Here is a 21,299-nt window from a genome sequence, read left to right as displayed (position 1 = left end):
TTCACCCTCCCCACCTTATTCTCCCCGCCCCGCCCCCCCCCACCACCACCACCAAAGTTGTAAAGTTACTGTTTTTCATTTCAGCAAGAATGTTAAGCTAATGGCATTTTGGTTGTTTGTTCAGAAGCTGGTACTTGGGCTTGAAATCAGAGCCTCATATTCTTATTCAGCTTTCTTCCTTATGGCTGGTACTCTACTACTTGAGCTACATATGCCTCCAATTGGCATTTTGTTGATTAATTGAAGATAGTCTTTAGACTTTTCTGCTCAGGGTGTTAAACTATGATTTTCCTCCTGACCTAGAGTTACAGATATGGGCCACTGGCACATAGTACCAATAGCATTTGTAAGAGACTAACTAAACAACTTTCAGGCAGTGATTTATGAGATACCAGAAGAATATTTGAAGCATATAATAATAATATTTCAATGTAAAAAAAATAATTCCCAAAGAGCTAAGAGTATAGCACTTGTACTGGCAAACCCCAGTACTACCAAAATCTAGACTACTAAAAGAAAGCCCTTACTAATTTCAACTGAAGAATTCGAAGAATTCCTAGATTTACTTTTGCTGGAATTTTTCACCCTACTGTCTAAGAAGTTGTTATATCTGATGATATTATCAGATGTAGGCTCCGTTAAACCAAATATTTGGTTCATTCTGTAGACCCAGTATCAAATGTGGCATATAGTTAGCTATGGAAAGGAGGAAGAAAAGGGGAGGAGAAAGGAGAGGTAAGGAAAGCAGGATAATGACTAATTAGCATGAGATTAGTGGGTCTGCTGTGTGGTTAAGATTCATTTCTGAATTGATGTTTTTGTAGATCCAGAAAACTACCAACTCCTCTCACAGTGAACCTGAAGGACGAAAAGGCACTATTTCACAGTATTTCACTACTTTACACTGTCCTGTATGCGATGACCTGACTCAGCATGGCATCTGTAGTAAATGTCGGAGCCAGCCTCAACATGTTGCAATCATTCTCAACCAAGAAATTCGAGAATTGGAACGAAAACAGGAGCAACTTGTAAAGGTATGGCCTTGTTCAGTAGACCCAGGATCCCAAGTACTCATACTATTCAGAGAGGTGCAGTTAATTCTTGATGAATTATAGTATGAGATGTGAAACTGATGTGGAAAATGAAGATTTAAACAAACTTCCTAAAGGCTAAAATTATTGTAACTGAATTTAAGGATTAAAAATGGTTTAAGTTCTTTTATGCTTTAGTTTTTGTTCTTATGGAATAATATATATTGTATATATTAAAAGATAGAATGGCCATCTTCTCAATTTTGTGTGTGTGTGCGTGTGTATATACAGATACACTCGCAAGCTTAAACTGGGCCTAGGGGCTGTCCCTAAGCTTTTTTGCTCAAGGCTAACACTACCATTTGAGCCACAGCTCTACTTCTAGTTTTCTTTGAGTAGTTTATTGGAGATAAGTTTTAAAGACTTTCCTGCCCTGGCTGGCTTTAAATCTCAGTCCTTAGATGTCAGCCTCCTAAGTAGCTAGGATTTAGATGTGAACCACCATCAGTGCCCAGCTTCAGTTTCTTTTATAATAGCATTTTTTAAATAATAAGAAACATTCCAGTTACTTTTTTGGGGGGGGGGTCCAGTCATGGGGCCTGAACTCTGGGCCTGGGCGCTGTCCCTCAGCTTGAGTCTAACATGATTGAGACTTCTTTAGATACTCTTTCAGCTAAATAAACTAGTATAGAAGTTAAGCAGTTTGCATATTATATTCCTAATAAGTGACTGAGCTGTGATGTAGACATAAAGGCAAAGATAATTTTTCAAATGTGGGAATTACAGCAGAAATAAACAGCTGTGTTTATTTCAACATTTGTTGAAGTTAGGAAATCTAAACAAAACACCTCCCAAGTTCACACTCATTAACAAGGTTTTTAAGTTTTTTTCAAACTGTAATGCTATACTTTTGTCATCATTTCTTGCCCTTTTTTTCCTTTTTTTTTTTTTTGTCTTTTTGTCGGTCGTGTGGCTTGAACTCTGCTTGGGCACCATCCCTGCGCCCTTCAGCTCAAGGAGAGAGTCCTACCGCTTGAGCCACAGCGCCACCTTCCGGTTTTCTAGCAGTTTATTGGAGATAAGAGTCTCACGGACTTTCCTGCCCAAGCTGACTTTGAACTGTGATCCTCAGATCTCACTCTCCTAAGTAGCTAGGATGACAGGCGTGAGCCACCTGCACCCGGCTTTCTTGCCCTTTTTGTTGCTTCACTTTACCCTCCACACTACTATCCAGAACTTTTCTGTGCACATACTATAAACTCTTCATCTTCTGATCTTTAAGCACCCTTTTCTGTCTATCAGGAATGCTTTCCTCACCTCCATCTAATCATCTGCGAGGAACCAATTAAACACATAATGAAGCTTTCTCTAGAGTGAACTCCTGCCATAACCTCCTCTGCTTTCCTTTGCTTATTCTTGTATCTTCACCAATAACATCAAGTGAGCAGGTGAAAGCAGAATCATGCTGCCCTTCTCCCTGTTCTATCAGCTGTACTTAGCATAGATTCCAGTCACAGTGGTGGTATGTAAATACTTAGGAATGAATGATTTCCTGCTCAATATATGACTAAAGAAACAATACTTAGCTAGAATATTACCAACCAACCTTCAGCCATTTTGTATTAGTTTTGTGGTCCTAATCAGTATAACCGTTGAACTTACTGAGTATCTTAGCTTGTCTTATTCTTTTATTGGTGGGGAGGGGCATCCGGTCGTGGGGCCTGAACTCGGTCTGGGCACTGTCCCTCAGCTCTTCAGCTCAAGGCTAGCGCTCTACCACTTGAACCACAGCACCACTTCCGGCTTTTTTCTTTTTGCTTATGTGGTGCTGAGGAATCAAACCCAGGGCCTCATGCATGCAAGGCAAGTGCTGTACCACTGAGCCACCTTCCCCGCCCCTCTTAGCTTGTCTTATTCTATAGGTGTGTCACAATTACAATCATCAACTCACAGAAAATTCTTTTGTTGGTCCCTAGTATAGCATACTGACAGGAGCAGAAACTTTAGGCCACTGAGTGGTCTCTTCTGAGACCTTTGTTATCTTCTGCCCACAGTGACCAAAATACCATACTAATTGGTGCTATCAATTTAACCAGCACCTTCCTTCTTGATGGGCATTCTTACAATAGGCCTTTTATGAAATGCAGCTTGGGCAACCTTCTCTTGGGACAATAGGCCTTTTTATAAAATATAGATTAAGTAACCCTTTTGCTTGGCAAAAGCTCCATTTCTTCTTGCTTGAATGTACTTTCAAATAAATAAACTTTAAAAGAAATAAAAGTTTAAAAGAAAGTTTAAAAGACTTAGCTTTCAAGAGATATTTAAACTACAGGGTTTTTTTCAAACTTGGTTAAAACATGTTTTCCATATTCTAATCTGTAGAAATTTTTTTTAATTGTTATTGTTAAGGTGATGTTCAGAGGGGTTACCGTTTCTTAAGTCAAGTAATGAGGACATTTCTTTGGTGGTAGTTTCACCTCTTCCCTTGTTTTTCCTCCCATCTCCACCCACAAGTTGTATAGTTCATTTTCTTTTTTTTTTCTTTTTTCTTTTTTTTTTTTTTCTGTTGGTCATGGGCCTGAACTGTGGGCCTGGGCGCTGCCTCTCAGCTCTTCAGCTCAAGGCTAGCACTCTACCACTTGAGCCACAGCACACTTCTGGCTTTTTCTGCTTATGTGGTACTGAGAAATTAAATCCAGAGCCTCATACATACAAGGCAGCACTCTACCACTGAACCACCTTCCCAGCCCATATAGTTCATTTTCAACATAGTGTCTAGCAAGTACCACTGCTGCATTTTTGTTCACCTTTGTCCCCTCATTTCTGTGCTCCCTCTTATTGTAAAAACTTTCATAAATTAGGAATTACAGAACAGGAAGTAAGAAGAACATAGTAAGCCAGGACCCAGTGATTCATGCCTATCTATAGTCCTAGTTACTCAAGAGAATCTCAGTCCAAAGCCAGCTGGGCCAGAGAATCTGTAAGATCCTTAATCTCCAGTTAGCCACTTGTGGCCTGAATTCATGCCTCAGGACACACACACACACACACATACACACTCTCCCTCTCTCTCTCTCTCTCTCTCTCAATAAGTAATGTTAATACATTTCTTAACCCAATACCAATCAAGTGATGGAATATTTAAACAACTCATAAAGTAGTCCTATGACTGTATCAACTTCTGTAATCCAAAATTAAATGACACACTTCTTAAGTGTTAATAAATTTTGATCATATCTTAATTTGTAAAAATCAACAAATTTCAAAAAGTGGAAATATTATCAATGACTTTTTTTTCTTTTTTCTTTTTTGCCAGTCCTGGGGCTTGAACTCAGGACCTGGCACTGTCCATGAGCTTCTTCCTGCTCAAGGCTAGTACTCTACCACTTGAGCCACAGCACCACTTCTGTGTATGTGGTACTGAGGAATGGAACCCAGAGCTTCATGCATGCTAGGCAGGCACTCTTCCACTAAGCCACATTCCCAGCCCCACCAATGACATTTTTATCAATACAGTGGTATAAAGTAATAATGAATTCTAAAAACATGAAACCAAATGATCCCTTCATTTGTGAACTTCAGTAGTTCCTCTTAAAACAAAATTTAAAAACTGCATAAGAGATTATAGCTTAGCTATAGCAAATCTCAGAAAAGAAAGTATCACCTTAAACACTGACTTTAACATAAAAGAATGAAAGTAAATGTATTAAACATCTGAATGAAGTTTTTATAAGAAAGCAAAAAGAGGGCTGGGAAGGTGGCTCAGTGGTAGCGTGCTTGCCTTGCATGCATGAGGCCCTGGGTTCGATTCTCAGCACCACATAAGCAAAAAGAAAAAAGCCGGAAGTGGCGCTGTGGCTCAAGTGGTAGAGCACTAGCCTTGAGCTGAAGAGCTGAGGGACAGTGCCCAGGCCCAGAGTTCAGGCCCATGACCGGACCCAAAAAAAAAAAAAAAAAGAAAGCAAAAAGAAAGGATCCATAAAGATTAAAGGAGATTGTTTTTAAATGTCCCATTATGAAATAAAAAGGTTTCCAAGTTGGGGTTGCTCAAAATTTTAAATGCAGAATACTCAGGATATAAATCAGTAAAAAGATCTTGAAACTAAACCTTTTAGTTAAATTTAGTAAGTCAGCTAGCTCCATTGTGGATTATTTAGCAGACACACAGAGTTCTTAAATATTTATCAGTTTGTCTTGGCACTTGAGTATAACTTTAGTACATACAGCTGTAATACAGAAATTCTGTTGTGGGGAAGTGATTTGTCTCTTGACAAAGATATAATTACTGAAAGGCTTTCTAAAAGAACAGCATGCTTGATTAAACTAAAGCATATGTTTGTAAGCAGTTGACTCACTATTCCCACTTGGACCTAGAATTCCTAGGTTTGGGTTTTCCTCCTTCCTCAGCCTCCATGGTAGATGAGAATACTGATACCACTGTAGGTTCTCTCTCTCTCTCTGTCTGTCTCTCTCTCTCTCTCTCTGTTGTACTGGTCCTGGGGCTTGAACTCAGGGCCTGGGCACTGTCCCTGAGCTTTTTTTGCTCAAGGCTAGTGCTCTACCACTTGTCATGGACTTTCCTGCATGGGCTTGCTTCTAACCTCTATCCTCAAATCTCAGCCTCCTGAGTGAGTAGTTAGGATTATAGATGTGAGCCACCAGCACATGCCCACCCCCATCCAGGTTTCTCTCTCTCTTTTTTTTAACTTGGTTACACTGTATTTTCTTGGTCCTTAGACTCACACTACTATTCTTTCTATTGGTTCATAATGTACATAAGACCTAGGAGTTCTATAAACTGTAGATTCTTAAGCTTTTCATGCACAGAGATTCTGATTCATTGGCATGGGATAAGGCTCAGACTAATTTATTTTTAAGCTCATTGTTAGCCAGCTGCAAACTACTGCTCTAGACTACTACTGTCCAATTAACATGATTTAATTTTCAAACTGGCATTTTTCTTCTGAAATAAGAAAATAATTTTCTCACTATTGGCATTTTTAAAAGACAAGTATATGTAATTTGAAAAATAGTGTTTATAGTTAAGATACATTCTTTGAGCCAGGTATCAGTGGCTTATGTTTGTAATTCTAGCTACTCAGGAGACTGGAAGCCAGAAGATCTTATGTTTAAGCCAGCCTGGGCAGAAAAGTCTGTGAGACACTGTCTCCAAACTAACCAAGATAAAACAGCTAAAGGCTTGGCTCAAATGATATAGCACCAGCCAAGCAAGCAAGCAGAACAAGTATAAGGCTCTGAGTTCAAACCCTAATGCTGCCCCAAAAAAGAAATAGTCTGGTAATTGGGTAATACATTATGTGATTTTTTTCCCTAATCAATACATATTAATTATATATATATATATTTATATATATATATATATATACATACAGTGTGACAATTCAATACTCATATATAGTGTGTAATGACCAAAAGAATACTTGTATTTCTTTGTGTTAGGAACTTTCAGATGACTCTCTTCTAGCTATTTTGAAACTTGTAGATTATCATCACCGTTATATGCTAAAGAACACTGGAACTTATTCTTCCTATCTAACCACATTTTGGTACCTTTATCCAACCTCTCTTTACCTCCTCCCTGTGCATTACCATCCCAAAATTTTTACAAGGCTTCTATACTTATATGAGATCAACTTTTTGACCTTTCTCAGATGAGTGAGAACATGTGGTATTTTTTTCTTTCTGTGCCTTACCACAAATGTCCTCCAGTCTCATTCATATTGCCATAGTAGAATTTCCTTCTTATAAGGCTTTTTGTATATAAACCACATTTTTTCCATTCATCTATTGATTACCTATTTTGGCTATTCCTATTTCCTATTTTCCCCATTACAGCTGCAATAAACATGAGGTACAGGTATTACTTTGATACAACAATTTCATTTATTTTGAATATATACCCAGTAGTAGTAGAATTACTGGTCCATAAGGTAGTGTTATAGTTTTTTTTTTGAGATCCCTCTCTATTTTTTATTATTGCTGCATTATTCAGATTTCCTTGTCTTTGTGGTTGTACATCTCTTCTAATTTCCAGTTTGTTGGTATTTGTTTATAGTATTCCCTAGTGTTTGTATTTCTGAGCTATCTGTGACAAATGTTTTGTTGTTGTTGTTCTTGGGTTTATTTGGATCTTCTTTTTACAAGTCCAGCTAAAAGCTTATAAACCCTTATTATTAAAGAAAAACAAAAGCTTTTCTCTTTGTTATCTTTGTGGTGCTGTTGTTATTGGTGTCTAGTTTATTTACTTACACTCTGATCCTTACTATCCTTTCCTAATTTTAGACTTGATCTGTTTTGCTTGATTTGCATCTTTAAGTTTTACTTGAAATCTTTAAATTAGTGTCATGTGTTCATAACTGCCATCCCCATTTAGTGCATTTCTGTCATTCCAGCAGAAAGCATAAAAGGGAGAATCTTGGCTCAGACCAGTCCAGTCAAGATCCTAGTCCAAAATTACAGAAACAGAATGAATTGACGACATGTTCAAGTGGTAAAGTCCTGCCTAACAAGTGGGAAGCTCTGATTCAAAACCTCAGTACTTAAAAAATAAAATTAAACTTAAAATAATACTTCAAATTCCTTTTCAGGCCTTTCATAGATTTACTTTGCTTTAGGGTCTGTTAGAGAATTCATGTATTCCCTTAAAGAAATCATATGCTTGCTGTTTTTATGCCTTTTATTGTCTTTACAGTAACATCTGATAAAAGTTATTTCTATCAGTTTTATGTTTTTCATAGTGAAAGACCTTCTCTTGGAGATGTGTCCTAATTCATGATTCTGAATATTCTAGCCTCTCTGTAGTTTCCTCAGCTATACTCAGTATCAGCAATGAGTGTCTCAGTGGCTAAAGCAGCAGGTTTTATGGGGCTGGGCCTCCCATTTGACCAGAGCTTTCCCAGATATGCTGGCTTAGCTGGGCAGTTCTGTAGCCTCAGGGCAAGCCTGTTTCAAGGAACCTCAGAACACACAGAGGCATGTCTCTAATTCAGGTCCAGTTGAGTGGAGTTGTACACATCTATGGGGCTGGTTGCCGAGCTGCTTTCTGTGCTGCATCAGCCCAGGTCCATTATGGCCTAAATAAACTTTTCTAAGACAGTGCAGTCATGTAAACTCCCTGCAGCTCCCAGAACTAGGGTCAGGGACTATGGGAGTTTCTGTGGGCCTCCTTAAACTTTTTCCCATGGTGAGAAATCTAAACTGGTTCCAACTAGGAAGACAACTTAGAAAATGAAGGATGCTTTGTTCTCTTTATATAAGGCCTTCTTGAATCTCCGTGTTGCTCAGCCTCTTTGCCCTTTCCCTAGCATACACCAGTGCTCCCATCAGATACTCTAATTGAACTGTTGTTTATTCTTTGTGGAAAGGAAAATGTGTCAGATATCTCTAGTGATTATCTTGCTGGAAAGTTACCATTCTGTGTGAATTTAAAGAGTTCTATTGTAAATGAAAGTTAATCTCTCAAATGAAATGGCTCTTTAGAAAATTTTGTACTGCTATGTGAAATAACATCCTTTAGCAACGTTTTGCCCATAGGGTAGGCTAGGCTTCTGAAAGATAAAAACTAAAGAAATTTTCTTTAATGCATTGTGTTGTGTGTTTGCCAGTAATCTTGTAGTAGGTTAGGATGAATTATTTTAAAATTTCATTATTTACACAAATACTAGTTTTCCTGTTGTTTTATGTATTTCTCTTATGCTTACAGATATGCAAGAACTGTACAAGTTCCTTTGACCGACATATCCCATGTGTTTCTCTGAACTGCCCAGTACTTTACAAACTCTCTCGAGTAAATAGAGAATTATCCAAGGCACCATATCTCCGGCAATTACTAGACCAGTTTTAAATTATTAATATCTCAGAATTCCAGGTGCTATTTGTTCAGTGTTTACCACTAAGCTGTCATGCATGGTGCTTCCTCAACTTTCATCAAGGATGTTCATTGTCTGTTATCTGAAGACTATGAAGACTTTTATGTTAACTGAATTAGAAGTTATACTCATTGATCTCGGAGTAACTCACTTCTTACAATGTACAAATTCCTCATTCTTTCACATTGTTTTATAAAGCAGGTGTTGGTTTGCCTCCAGTATGTGTACCACCTTGTAAATCCATTTGAACAGATCATGTTTACTTCCCTGTGGAAGGAACACTTTGAAAACCTCTTAAAGAAATACCATTTGTGTGTTTTCCTTGAACTTCTGTATCAAGATGTGTTACTTAGAAATATCCATTCAGTTTATAATTTTGACTGCAAAATATTTTGTAAATATACTTTTTTACTTTTCAAACAACTGAGTAAAATAATGTGCAATGAATTTTTATACAAATGATTTTCAAGTTGTTTGGTATATTTCCTCTAGGTTTTGCTTGACTCAAAAGTAGATTTGTTATTTTGATCAGACTGTGGAAACAAATAGTACCATGTGTAGCATTTTGAAACATTATTTTCTAAAAAACAAAAACAAAAAAATGCTGTCTTGCTTTATTAGCTATTAATGGGGCGTTGTGAGGAACTGTGCAAAGACATTTTTGTTACAAACCTGTGGGCCTGTTGCAATACTTTAAAAATAAAAAATTTTATTCCATCTTTGCTTGTTTTGTATAGACATTTCTATTGCTTCTAAATATGCTCAAAATACTTTCTCTCCTTAAGTATTGTACAGTTATGTATTGTACAGTTAATCTCGTTTGCCGCCATCTTGGACACAGAATGTGTGTTTAGAATATTTGTATAACTGTATAAAATTTAAAAGGATTATGTGGTCAGCGCATTGTTTTTTAAACTGGAAATCATTTTGTTTTAAGAGTTAATAATGAAAACCATATTAAAATTGAATAAAATATGAAATATAAAAAATGAAATATGGCAATGTCATTTAGTCTTGCTCAATAATTACCTTCATCTGTTTTCTAAACCAACCTTGGTTACATCTTATTCTGCTTTCTTAAATTTAGCTCATCTTATTTCATGACTCATATTAACTTTCCCTTATCAAAGTTTAGGATTAAAAAACAACAAAAACAGTTTTAAGAAAAATTTTGCCTTCATCCCTTTAGAGAAGAATATACTTTTTTTTGGCATATTGTCAATGTTCATTGTTTTTGTGTAGATACAATTAATCTTGAGGCCAGGACTTTCCAGAAGGAAAGCAAAAAGTACATTACTACTTAAAAAAAGGTTTAAATGTCTTTCATATATGTATTAATTTCAATATTTTAAAAAGCTTCCATACATATATTGCTGATCTGACCATTCACCAGGTTTACACACACACACAAATAGTTGGCAGATCATTTTATGAAAATTATATGGTTAATATCAAATATAAACTATATCTTTATAAATATTAATATACATATATATGTTCATAAACATATATAATCCTATTTGTATATAATGGATGCATTATTATTTATGTAATGTAAGTCCTGTTGACATAGTCCTTACTTTTGGCCATCTTTTTGCAGTTGTGGGAAAAGGCTGGGACTAGTCCTGAGAATATGAGTTTTACTAGTTTTTCTGTGGGTGGACACACTTCTAACTTAGTTGCTGTCAGGAACTGTAGCTCATAACATCTCATAGTAACACAGTATTTCAAAAGAATAACCACTTTATGAATTACTTCCCCCATGGAAGAACAAAGAAAGAGCATTAGTGTGTTTTCCTTTTATCAAGACATGTTTTTTTAAAAAAGACATGTAATTTAGCAATATTCATTCACTTTACAATTTTGACTCCATAATGGTTTACTCAGCATGACTCACCTAAACTTGCCTAGTCTTAGGTATTTAGCACATTGATTTGGTTGCCCCTTCCTCAAGGAAATAGCTCCTTTGTAACTGCCCTCAGCCTTTTAAAACTGCCAGTCAGTGAGGATCCCGTTTTCAAACTTCCCTGGGAAAGTTGGAATCTGACAAAAATATGAATAGTGAGCAGTTAAGAATTTTTAGAGAAGATTGGTCCTAGGAGGTCATCTGGAGCTAGGGCTGACCATCCGGAAATCCTGAGGACTATAGAGCCCAACTGACTGCCATAGTCCACAGCTGATAACACGTTAGTCTGAGATGACATACGTTACCTGCCATCAGATGCACTATCATGGTGACCTGAACTCTCCATAAACTATAGTAAAGTCTTCTAGCTGTATGGTTTTGATCTTAACATCTGTGATTTTCATTCCTAACAGCTGAAGCAAAGGAATATTGTTAAGGCCTACTAAACTTTTAAATTGAACTTAATTGCAGAATAGTATTCCTTAAGTATTTAACTATGGAATAAAACAAACCTAGCTATAAACAATTAGTGCTCTGCCATCAACAGAGATAAGGGGAAGACAAGGTGACTGTATATGTAGCTATTTTTAAGCTAGGTATTTCAGATCTCTCTTAGTCCTGTTCACATCTTGGAAGACAGCATGCACACTTGACTTGTTTTTATCCACATAATGCCTGTTCTTTTTCCCTGATTCAATGAATATTGTTAGCTTTAACAATGTGGGTTTTATAATAAAAAGTAAGATCCTGCACCAGTAATGCCACAGTTCTTAATTTTATATAGAAAAATAGTTGGGAGTTACATCTAACATTTGGGTTCCAAGGAGGAAGTCATAAGACAACACACACCACCTAATCCATTGCTTGTCGTATTTTCTCACCTTACCCATTGCTTCCTTGAAGACGTGGCAGAGTGTGGCTTGCAAAGCAAAACTGCTGCAGAGGCATTGTCACATCCTCACAATGAGGTTTCTGTGTATTAGGCAAAGAGAATACCCAGAAGGCAGACAAAGGCTTTTTTAAAAAAAACTGGAAAATCATCTTAATTGCCTGTCTTACTAATGGTACTGCCTTTTGCTGGAAGGAGGAACCACAGGTTTCAGAAAATAATAATTAGAAATAAAGAGCCTCTATGTTCAATAGAAATGCAGCCCTTTGAAAAGATCATTTGTACACAGATACTAAGATATTTAAGCCAGGTGCCAGTGGCTTACACCCGTAATCCTAGCTACTCAGGAGGCTGAGTTCTAAGAATCATGGTATGAAGCCAGCCCAGGCAGAAAAATCCATGAGATTATTTGCAGTTAACCACCACAAAGCTAGAAATGGAGCTGTGCCTCAACTTACAGAGTGCTAGTATTGAGCAAAAAAGCTCACGGACAGCACCCAGGCTCAAGCTGATGCAGTAAAGATTTTACCTCCTTTTGGAAGAACCTCAAAATAAAAACTAGAAAGCCAAAGCATCATTATTAGAAAACTCTCAGGAAAATCTTTGAAATATAAGACTTAAGAAACAATTCAGACCTCACAGTACACCTCTACTTCAATTGAAGAGATCACATTATGTTCACAAACACACAAGACACAACTGACCCTTAGAAAACACTTGAACTAAGTGTGAGGATGCCAGGCAATGATGGAGGCATGATGAGGTATACCAAAGGTGCCTAGAAAAAAGCAGTAAGCGGTACAGAGGTAGATTCAGTCCCTACCTGAGAGAAAGACAGTAGAAAAAGAACAACAGGTTGTTTTTCTTTTGTGTTTTCTGTCAGGTTAAAAATCTTCAAAAAAAAGTTGTTCTTACTAACATGAACTAATGTAGCAGCCTATAAGATGAATAAGCAGTGGTTAAGAAAAACACTGTATTTCACTTAAACCTTTTTTTTTTTTTTACAAAAGCAAAGTAATAGAAATTTGATAAGAGAAAGCAAACATCACAACAGATAAAATTTAATGTCAGCTAGGTGTTGGTGGCTCACACCTGTAATCCTAGCTACTCAGGAGGCTGAGATCTGAGGATCACAGGTCAAAGCCAGGCCAGGCAGGAAACTCCATGAGACTCCTATCTCCATAAACTCAAACAAACAAAACGGAAGTTGCTCTGTGGCTCAAGTGGTAAAGCATTCACCTTGGGCAAAACTCTAGTTCACGCCTCAGGACCAGAAAAAAAAAAAAATGCAATGTCATTTAGCATAATTTGAGAAGAAATAAGAAACACGAGTCACCAATTCTACTCACATCAAAAGTCATCTGAAGTCCCTTCCCTGTCTCCTATACCAATAAACCACCTGATTTCCCAGGTATTTCAAAACTCAGAGAGTAGAATTCCTGGAAGAGTGACATAGGTTTCCCAATACCTGACAGTCAGTGCCTTAACGTAAGCTATTAGCCTGGTATATAGTACTTATCAGTGATTATCATCCATAGCTAATGAGAATCAAATTGTAAAACAGCAAGGACCAGACCCAGCCTCTGTTCCTGAGGTAGACCAAGGACCACAAAAGGCCTATTTATAGTTCTACTAGTACAGTAGTATTTCAGTGACATCTAACATATCCCATCTGAGCACAACTAGAAAGCATATAAAAATAACTTCTCTGTAGAATGTCTGCAAAAATAGTATCTTCTCCATAATTGAACAAATTGTGACATTTCACTGAATCTGAGACATTGATTGTAAAACAAAATTCTAAATATATGTGACTACATACATAATTCACTAAAATGTCAAATACTAAACAATCATTGAGTACAATGCATACTCTATTACATTAAAAATGGTGTACCTTAGAATCAGTGAGAAGTCATAAGCAGTAATTTCTTTTCTGGTTTTTGGGTTTGAGGGGGCTTTTTGGCTGAGGATTGAACCCAGGGCCTCTGCTTGAGCCACAACCACAGTCCTTTTATTTCTAGATTGTTTTTTGGACAGGGTCTGGAGCTCATCTTTCCCCTACTAGCCAAATGCAATTTTCCCACCTACACCTCCTGAGTAGCTAGGATCACAGGCATGTGCAACCATGTCCTGTTGGTTTTTGAGATAGGGTTTACAAACTTGACCAAACTCTCAAACCACAATCTCCCTGTCTCTATCCATACCATAGAAAGCAGCACTTTTTTAAAGCTATCATTTTTGTTTTACCTTTGAAATGAAGAACAGACTATCCTAGCAGACATCCTGAACAAATGTAAGTCCTCTTTCTTATTTCTAGAATCTCAGAACGGAAGGGAGAAAAAGGAGAAAGGACAGTAGGAGGAAGAAAACAACCTTGACAAAACAAGGATGCCTGATTATTTGCTCAGCAAATCCATTCCACTCCCTACACTGTAGTTTTTCTCTATTACAATTTTGTACCCAACTTTTCTCTATCCAAATTCTCAAACACAAATGTCCCTTCCTTCTCTCTACAAGGTGGGGACTATAACACACCACCACTATAATCAGCCACAAACCAAGCACAAGTCTCCTAACAAGATAATACCATACAAAGTCACTCACAATCACAGAGCATTTCAAACCATTTAGCAGATGCTATAAATGGATCTAGAAATTCTGATTTCCAAGCATGCTGATAATCCAATGCTCTGCTCTCAAGAGCCTCTTTAGACATGGCGATTATTCAATGATGTCAGTGGTAATGCATATTCTGTAAAAATTAGCCCTTTATACTTATGTGTTGCAAGTGGTTTTTTCAAAGAAATCACCAGTATTGACAGATGACTCAACTAGCAATGGACTAGAGAGAAACTGGTTGGAAAAGTCAGCTGTGGTCTCCATCAAAATATTTCTAGACATCTCTATTGTGCAAGGACTCACAGTATCATTCATCTCAACCACTTCAAAATCCATTTCATTCCATTTTTCTGCATCCTCACCTTCATTCTCTTCCTCATAGTCGTTTAGCTCACTGCTAGAAAGCAAAGCTTTCTGATCCTCACTTTTTCTGTGTCCTACTCGATGATGACTCAGAGGCAATGTAGCTAATTTATACATCATAGGAAATAAAATGGAAGTGAAGATCGCTGACCCCAAGCAGGTGTACAGAACTACTGGTAAATCTGGGTACTCTCCTTGAAGAATTCCAATTACTGCAGGAATAGCCATTTCTCCCAAGGCAGCACCAATCACAAAAAATGCAGCAGATTTGCCACTGATGGTGGTGTACTGTTCAATCCAAGAAACACCACTGGGAAATGTGGTGGCCATGGAGGCCCCATACACGGAGGATGCTATCCAGAGACAAAGGGGGCTCCTGTCAAAAAGTACCAGAAACAAAGAGGAGACCAGGCTGCCAATGTTGCTCAACACAATCATGGTGGCAGGACGTAAACACGCGGCAAAGAAGATTGCCAGGCCCCTGCAGGCTGCGAAGGTCCCCCAGAAGATGGAGTTCAAGCCAGCTGCTTCTCTCTCGTCCATGCCAACATGAGTGGTGGCAAAGGAGACAATGTAAGAGCCATATGTCACCTCAGCCCCAATGTAGAAGAAGAAGAACAGAAAAAGCAGACAGAGAAGGGCCTTGTGGTATTGAGCTCTTCGAGATTGCTGAGCAGATGCTGTTGATTTTCCCTGCCTTGAGCTTTTCATGAAGAACTGAGCAAAGAAAAGGAGAGAAACTATGAGAATGTAAGTGCCTGTGGAAGCATAAGCCCACAGTAAGTTCATGTCATGGGGAGCTGCGAGTAGAGGGTCTGAGGCGGCTTCAGAAGAGGCATTGAGGGCTGCAGGGAGAAAGTCGGGCTCTGTGTGGTTGTCAGCAGACACTGTGGGGCCCAGTGCCAGTTTAGCCAGCAGGGGAGCCAGGAAGGCGCCCAGGGCAAAACTGAAGTGTAAGGCCTGCATGTGGGGGGGGCTCTTGTTCCCCCAAAGAGCCAAGATGAGCACGTTCCCACCTAGCAAAGAGACACAGAGAAAGTTTTAAGTTATCCACAGAACTTAGTTTCAAAAACACAACACCAAACCCTGCTCCCCACTATGTAAAAAATGAAAATGTATTACATCAGTTAAGCACTGTAATGGTCTACATTCTTCAAAGACAGGCTCTGAGTCAATTCTGTGATTTGAGAACTCTAAGCCACCATCACTAGAGAACTACAACCTTTTATTCATACACCATGGTTATAAAACAGTATTAACTTCATGAATTATTAATACATATTTACAAGTGTTTACAATATATATTTACCAGATAAAAGTTGATCATCGATACTGACCTGGTTACCAAAACGTCCCATACTTGCTATTGAAAGATTTTCTGAGGAAGATTGTTTTATGTATATATAAATAGATTCAAAATATAAATAGATTCAAAATACCAACTTGGGACTTAAAAACTCCAGCATCCTGCTGTGCCCATTAGAGAAAACAAAAGCCCATTTGTTAACCTGAACCAATACTGTCTGAACACCTGCAAGCTGAAAGTTAAGAATACTAACACTCTGCCTGTCCTTTAAAAAAAAAAAAAAAGTCAGATGTTTTTAAATCAGATTGCATTTTACAAGCAAACTAAGCCTGAGTTATAAAATATTCCCACCATCTACCTAATAATGTTAAACTGGGTAGAGAAGCATAGAAAACTGGAAGCTGGGGGGGATGGGTATCACATGCTTTTCAGTTTTCAAACACATGATGACACACGGAGAACATTTATTTCAGAAACTGCAGAGGCACAACAGAAGAGGAACATGGGAAGGCAGTACGGCATGCAGGCTCTTCTCTGCCCCAAATGTGGGGGACATTGAAAATGGACATAGCTTTTTGCTTCTGCAACCAAGTAATGACACCAAACTATGGTTAAACCCATCCATCCATGAAAGCATTCATTCTTTTATGGTAAAATGATGAAATTCCATCACAAAATGATAGCCTGCTTTACTATAATTACTCTTACGGGATTCTTTCGATTTCATCCTGTAAATCTATAATCTCTTATGGAACAAAATGCTTTACAATCATTTATGTCACAAATGATGTGCAAAAATGGAGGCCCTAATTATCAGAAATGTAGCAGATAGAACAGTAGTTCTGAATGTCACTAAAACCAATTCAGTACTCCCTGTCCTGTGAAGAGTATTATGAATGACAGTGTAACTTCATCTGTCCTGATCCCAGAGGTGATACTGAAGGTTTTACTGACCTGTATCCAGAATGCCAATTGAAGCTCCAAAAACAGACATCATGACAATCACCAGTACTGCAGTCTTGCAGAAAGGGATAAGATAAAGACCAACTGTGGTAGCCAGCATTGATATTCCTGGACAAAAAAGTTTAAAGTAAGCTATAAGAAATGCATTCCACTCTGAAAATAAGAGGGACTATTTACTTATTCATTACCAATAGCTTTTTCTCCTTTTTCCAAAGGCCTTCCTTATGTCATTTAATTTTCATGAAACCTGTCATTCTATTAAAACAACAGCTCATTAAAAGTGTGGCCAGTCACCTCCAGGCTATAGCACACCAGTCTGGGCTCATCACCAACAGAAGGACAAATGTGCAGCCTGTGTCAGTCCATCACCATCCCCTGCCCTGCACTGTCAACCCAGAGTCCAGAGAGCCTGGTCACATTCCCAGAGGTCATCTGACTCCAGACACACCTACAGACCTGCCCTAGCTGATGGGCAGAGCTTTGGGACAGGTGTGTGACATGAACTGCTGCCTCAGTTCCAGTGGAGGTCGGGAGGCTCAGGACTGCCATCAGCACACCTGAAGGCTAATCAAGGCTCCGGGTGGCCCAGCCCAGATGCCCTGTGGCTGCCAAGGTGAGACCTATGGAGACCTAGCTTCTGTGGAGGACCCTGAAACACTATTCATTTCAGTTACCAACAAGTTTTCATCCTTAGAACCCAGTTGTAAATTCACTGACAGGCACAAAGAATTAAAAATTACTATTCACTTACCCAAAAGCAAAAAATGATTCATACAGTCAAAAAGAACTCCTCCAATCATAGAGCCACACAAATACCCAGAGGCACGGCTCACGAAAATCAGAGAAAGGCTGCTGATATTGCGGTTCACATTAGTGGCCAGATCTTGAAATGTAGGTCCCAGGATAGCAATACTCAATCCCTAAAATTTAAAAAGAGGTTTTAATTATAATCATTAAAGTTATGTATATCTAATACATATATGTCTATGTGTATAGAGACATACGTGTGTGTGTATGTGTGTGTGTGTGTGTGTGTGTGTAACTGAAGAGTTACAACTGTGAAAAAGCCAGGGATGGGTGATTCACACCTATAATCCTAGCTACTCAGGAGGCTGAGATCTGAGAATCATGATTGGAAGCCAGCCAGGCCAGGAACGTCTATGAGATTCTTATCTCCAATTAAACACTAAAAAAGCAAGAAATGGAATTGTGTCTCAAGTGGTAGAGCACCAGCCTTGAGCATAAAAGCTCAAGGACACACCCAGGTCCTGAGTTCAAGCCCCAAGACTTGCAAAAAAAACTGGGAGGAAGGATACTGATGTAATGGAGGGAATGACTTTAGTTCCGTAGTCAGGAAAAATGTACAGTTTTTTGGGGTTTTTTTTGGTTATGGGGCTTGAACTCTGGGCTTGGGTGCTGTCCCTGCGCTCTTCAGCTCAAGGCGAGCACTCTACCGCTTGAGCCACAGCACAATGTCCTGTTTTCTAGTGGTTTATTGGAGAAGAGTCTCATGGAGTTTCTTGACAAGGCTGGCTTTGAACCATGATCCTCAGACCTCAGCTAGGTTTACAGGTGTGAGCCACCAGTGCCCAGCTAGTATTATTATTTGTAGAGGTATAAATTCCCACATTTTTCTTCTCATGATTCTTAGTTTTAAGAAAGTGGATTCTGTTTTATTTTTTTTTCTCGCAGAGTCTTTCTATGTAATCCAGGCTGGCTTTAAACTCGTGATCCTGAGTACTAGAATTACAGATGTATATCACCATGCCCACCCAAAAAAGGTAAATCTTCTGTTACAACTCCCTTTAGTTTGGACAACGCCTTAACTACATTATTAACTAATAAGTAATAAGGTGTAGCAAAAAAAAAAAATCCTAAAATACATTCTTACTCTGAATACTACATGAAATTACATGACAGTGCCCCAAAAGAAATGTACTCATTATCTGACTTATGCAACATAAACTCCTCTGTACATCACCTTAATATTAACAATTTTAAAATGTAAAAACTAAGTTTGAAATTATGACACATCAAATGGCAATTTCTGGTCGACTTGAGGTTCCTTCCTCTGAAATACACATGTCCAACGTGCAGGAAATCATTTGCATACTTCCTAATCTACATTGTTCATCAATGACAATCCATGATCGTCAAGGAGTGGTCTGAAAGACTTTCCCAGCAAATAGGACAAATACATGCATAGAATTTTAACAAAAAATTTGTACTATTTATTAGCAAGAACTGAGATTTTCATTTCAGAAAACTCGCACACACACACACACACAAAACCCTTCAAGGATTCTAATTGCACTGTTCTACTCCAAGTGAAGAATGGACTTTCTATCCAAGCAGGAACAAGTCAAAACGAAGGACCTGCTGAGCACAGGCCCCAGCCGGCCTCGGGGACAAGGAGCCTGCGAACTGCTCTACTGGGAGTACTCCATGTCTTCAAAGGCCAGAGAAAAGCCGGTACACGGAGACCTCAGCAGGCATCTGCCGCGAGTTCTAGCCTCGCTTCGGCCGTGAAAAGATTCTGGGCCACAAACCCCACTCTCTGGGATGTGAACTGCTCCGAAGGGATCGTCTCCCCCTCCCAACACTCCGGAGTCCCCAATGATCCAACCGAGCATTTCTGTTCCTTGGCTCTCGGGATCTGCAGGCTGGATTTCAATCGCGTGGAGGCATGGTTAAGAGACGACCTCTGAACCTGCCGTGCACTCTGGAAAGTCACTTCCCACGCCCCCTGACCCCCCAGGGGTCAGCAGGGGCTATGGTTAGGTGACTCGGAAGAGAAAAGCAACAGCCGCTTTTCTGCGTAAACCATGGCTAAGGTAAGGGCTTGGAGGGAGCGGGCTGCGGCCCGCGCCGCGACGCCCCGGCTCTCTCTCCCTCGGACCCAGGAGACTTAACCCCGGCCGGCGCTGGACACCATGATCCGGACGGCTAGCTTCCCGGTTACAAGGAGCCGTGGCTGCTGCGCCCACGTCCCCGAAGGCAAGAGCGAGGCCCAGGCCGGCTAACGCAGCCACGGCCACACCTGCGGCCGGGAGGCGGGACGCGCCTCCCCCGGGGAAAGCGGTCCCAGCCCCGGCTCTCACCAGCCCCAGGAAGCCGGCGTACAGCGTCACGGTGGAGAACCAGAGCAGCAGGCGCTCGCCGCGGCCGTTCCGCCGGGCGCCCGCCGCCGTCTCCGGCTCATTCTCCATCGGGGCCTCGGCCAGGAGCAGCCGCTGCCCGGCAGCCCCGGGCCCACGGAAGTCCACTTGTAGTTCCAGCCTGGCGGCCCCGGAGAACACGCGGGTTCTCGATGCAACCAAACCTCGGGCTCGGAACGGAGCTCCGGCCTCGCGCCCACAGCGCCCCCAGCCACCACCTCCGCAGCTACAGCTTGGAGCGTGGCCCGGGTGCCGGCCCTCCGCGGTGCAGTGCGCCTGCGCGCACATTTTGGGGTTGGAGGGAAGGAGAAGTGCATTGGCCAACCAGGTGTGACCCTCAAACCGGAAGTTGACGCGGTTCTCTGAAGGACTAGAACTTTGCCTTTGCAGGGTATTTACTCTAAGCAGAGTTCTGGGAGCCTGCGGACGGCGCCCCTTGGCGGACAGACCTGGAGCTGTACCCTTGGAACAGAATGGAATCTCAGGGTCGGGTGCAGCTCAGAAGCTATAAAGACACTTGGAGCCGGGCGCTGGTGGCTCACGCCTGTAATCCTAGCTACTCAGGAGGCTGAGATCTGAGGGTCGCGGTTCAAAGCCAGCCCGGGCAGGAGAGACCGTGAGACTCCTGTCTCCAATAAACCACCAGAAAACCGGAAGTGGTGCTGTAGCTCAAGTGGTAGAGCGCTCGCCTTGAGCTGAAGAGCAGAGGGACAGCGCCCAGGCCCAGAGTTCAAGCCCCACGACCGACAAAAAAAAAAAAAGACACTTGGGCCTAAAACTGCGAGATGAGACCTCGCCCGGGTTTGCTGTGGCGGCAGGGGCGAGGGGGAGGGAAAGGGGGAGGGGGAGAGGGGGAGGGATCTCAAGAGACCTACTTTTAGAAATAAAATGTTTAAAAACTTTCTTTGCGTATGAAATGTCTCCACTTATTTAATTGCATTGTGAGCTCTTAAGTGTAATATCTCAATTTTCCACCATAGTTCTGTGCTCTGCTTACAGTTAGGAAGATGAAACATAGAAAGTAACAACTCGCCAAGATCAGTCCTGATCACTGGCCTTCCAAAACACTGTAACTTTAGCTCGAGAAAAGAATCTGGGTTACAAGCCCTCACTGGCCCGAACTCCTCAGATAATAGAATCTTTGTGCAGAAATAGATTAGCCCATAGATTTT

General features: G+C 40.2%; 2 protein-coding genes across 4 annotated transcripts in view; one reads left to right on the top strand and one right to left on the bottom strand.

The window, feature by feature from the left end:
• The window catches only part of Rev3l (REV3 like, DNA directed polymerase zeta catalytic subunit), a 151,580-nt gene extending 141,666 nt beyond the window's left edge, over positions 1 to 9,914 (top strand). For all 3 annotated transcript variants that reach the window (XM_042689028.1, XM_042688971.1, XM_042689046.1), the window contains exons 31-32: positions 825 to 1,034; positions 8,755 to 9,914. In XM_042689028.1, the coding sequence (XP_042544962.1) occupies positions 825 to 1,034; positions 8,755 to 8,895 (351 nt within the window). In that variant the 3' untranslated portion in view covers positions 8,896 to 9,914. The remainder of the gene's footprint in view (positions 1 to 824; positions 1,035 to 8,754) is intronic.
• Positions 9,915 to 12,910: 2,996 nt separating this feature from the next.
• On the bottom strand, positions 12,911 to 20,278 carry LOC122115731 (sodium-dependent glucose transporter 1C-like). The gene is made up of 4 exons (XM_042689252.1): positions 20,071 to 20,278; positions 17,721 to 17,889; positions 16,961 to 17,077; positions 12,911 to 15,716 (listed from the first exon to the last, which is right to left on the bottom strand). Exons 1-4 carry the CDS (start codon positions 20,176 to 20,178, stop codon positions 14,494 to 14,496), a joined length of 1,617 nt encoding a protein of 538 aa, XP_042545186.1. The 5' UTR covers positions 20,179 to 20,278; the 3' UTR covers positions 12,911 to 14,493.
• Between the last annotated feature and the right edge of the window lie 1,021 nt (positions 20,279 to 21,299).

This window comes from Dipodomys spectabilis, unplaced genomic scaffold (genome assembly GCF_019054845.1).
Source record: "Dipodomys spectabilis isolate Male_0828 unplaced genomic scaffold, ASM1905484v1 ptg000001l, whole genome shotgun sequence".
Classification (NCBI taxonomy): Eukaryota; Metazoa; Chordata; class Mammalia; order Rodentia; family Heteromyidae; genus Dipodomys; species Dipodomys spectabilis.
Note: the sequence above shows the minus strand (reverse complement) of the source record. Positions and strands in the feature narration are given on the sequence as shown.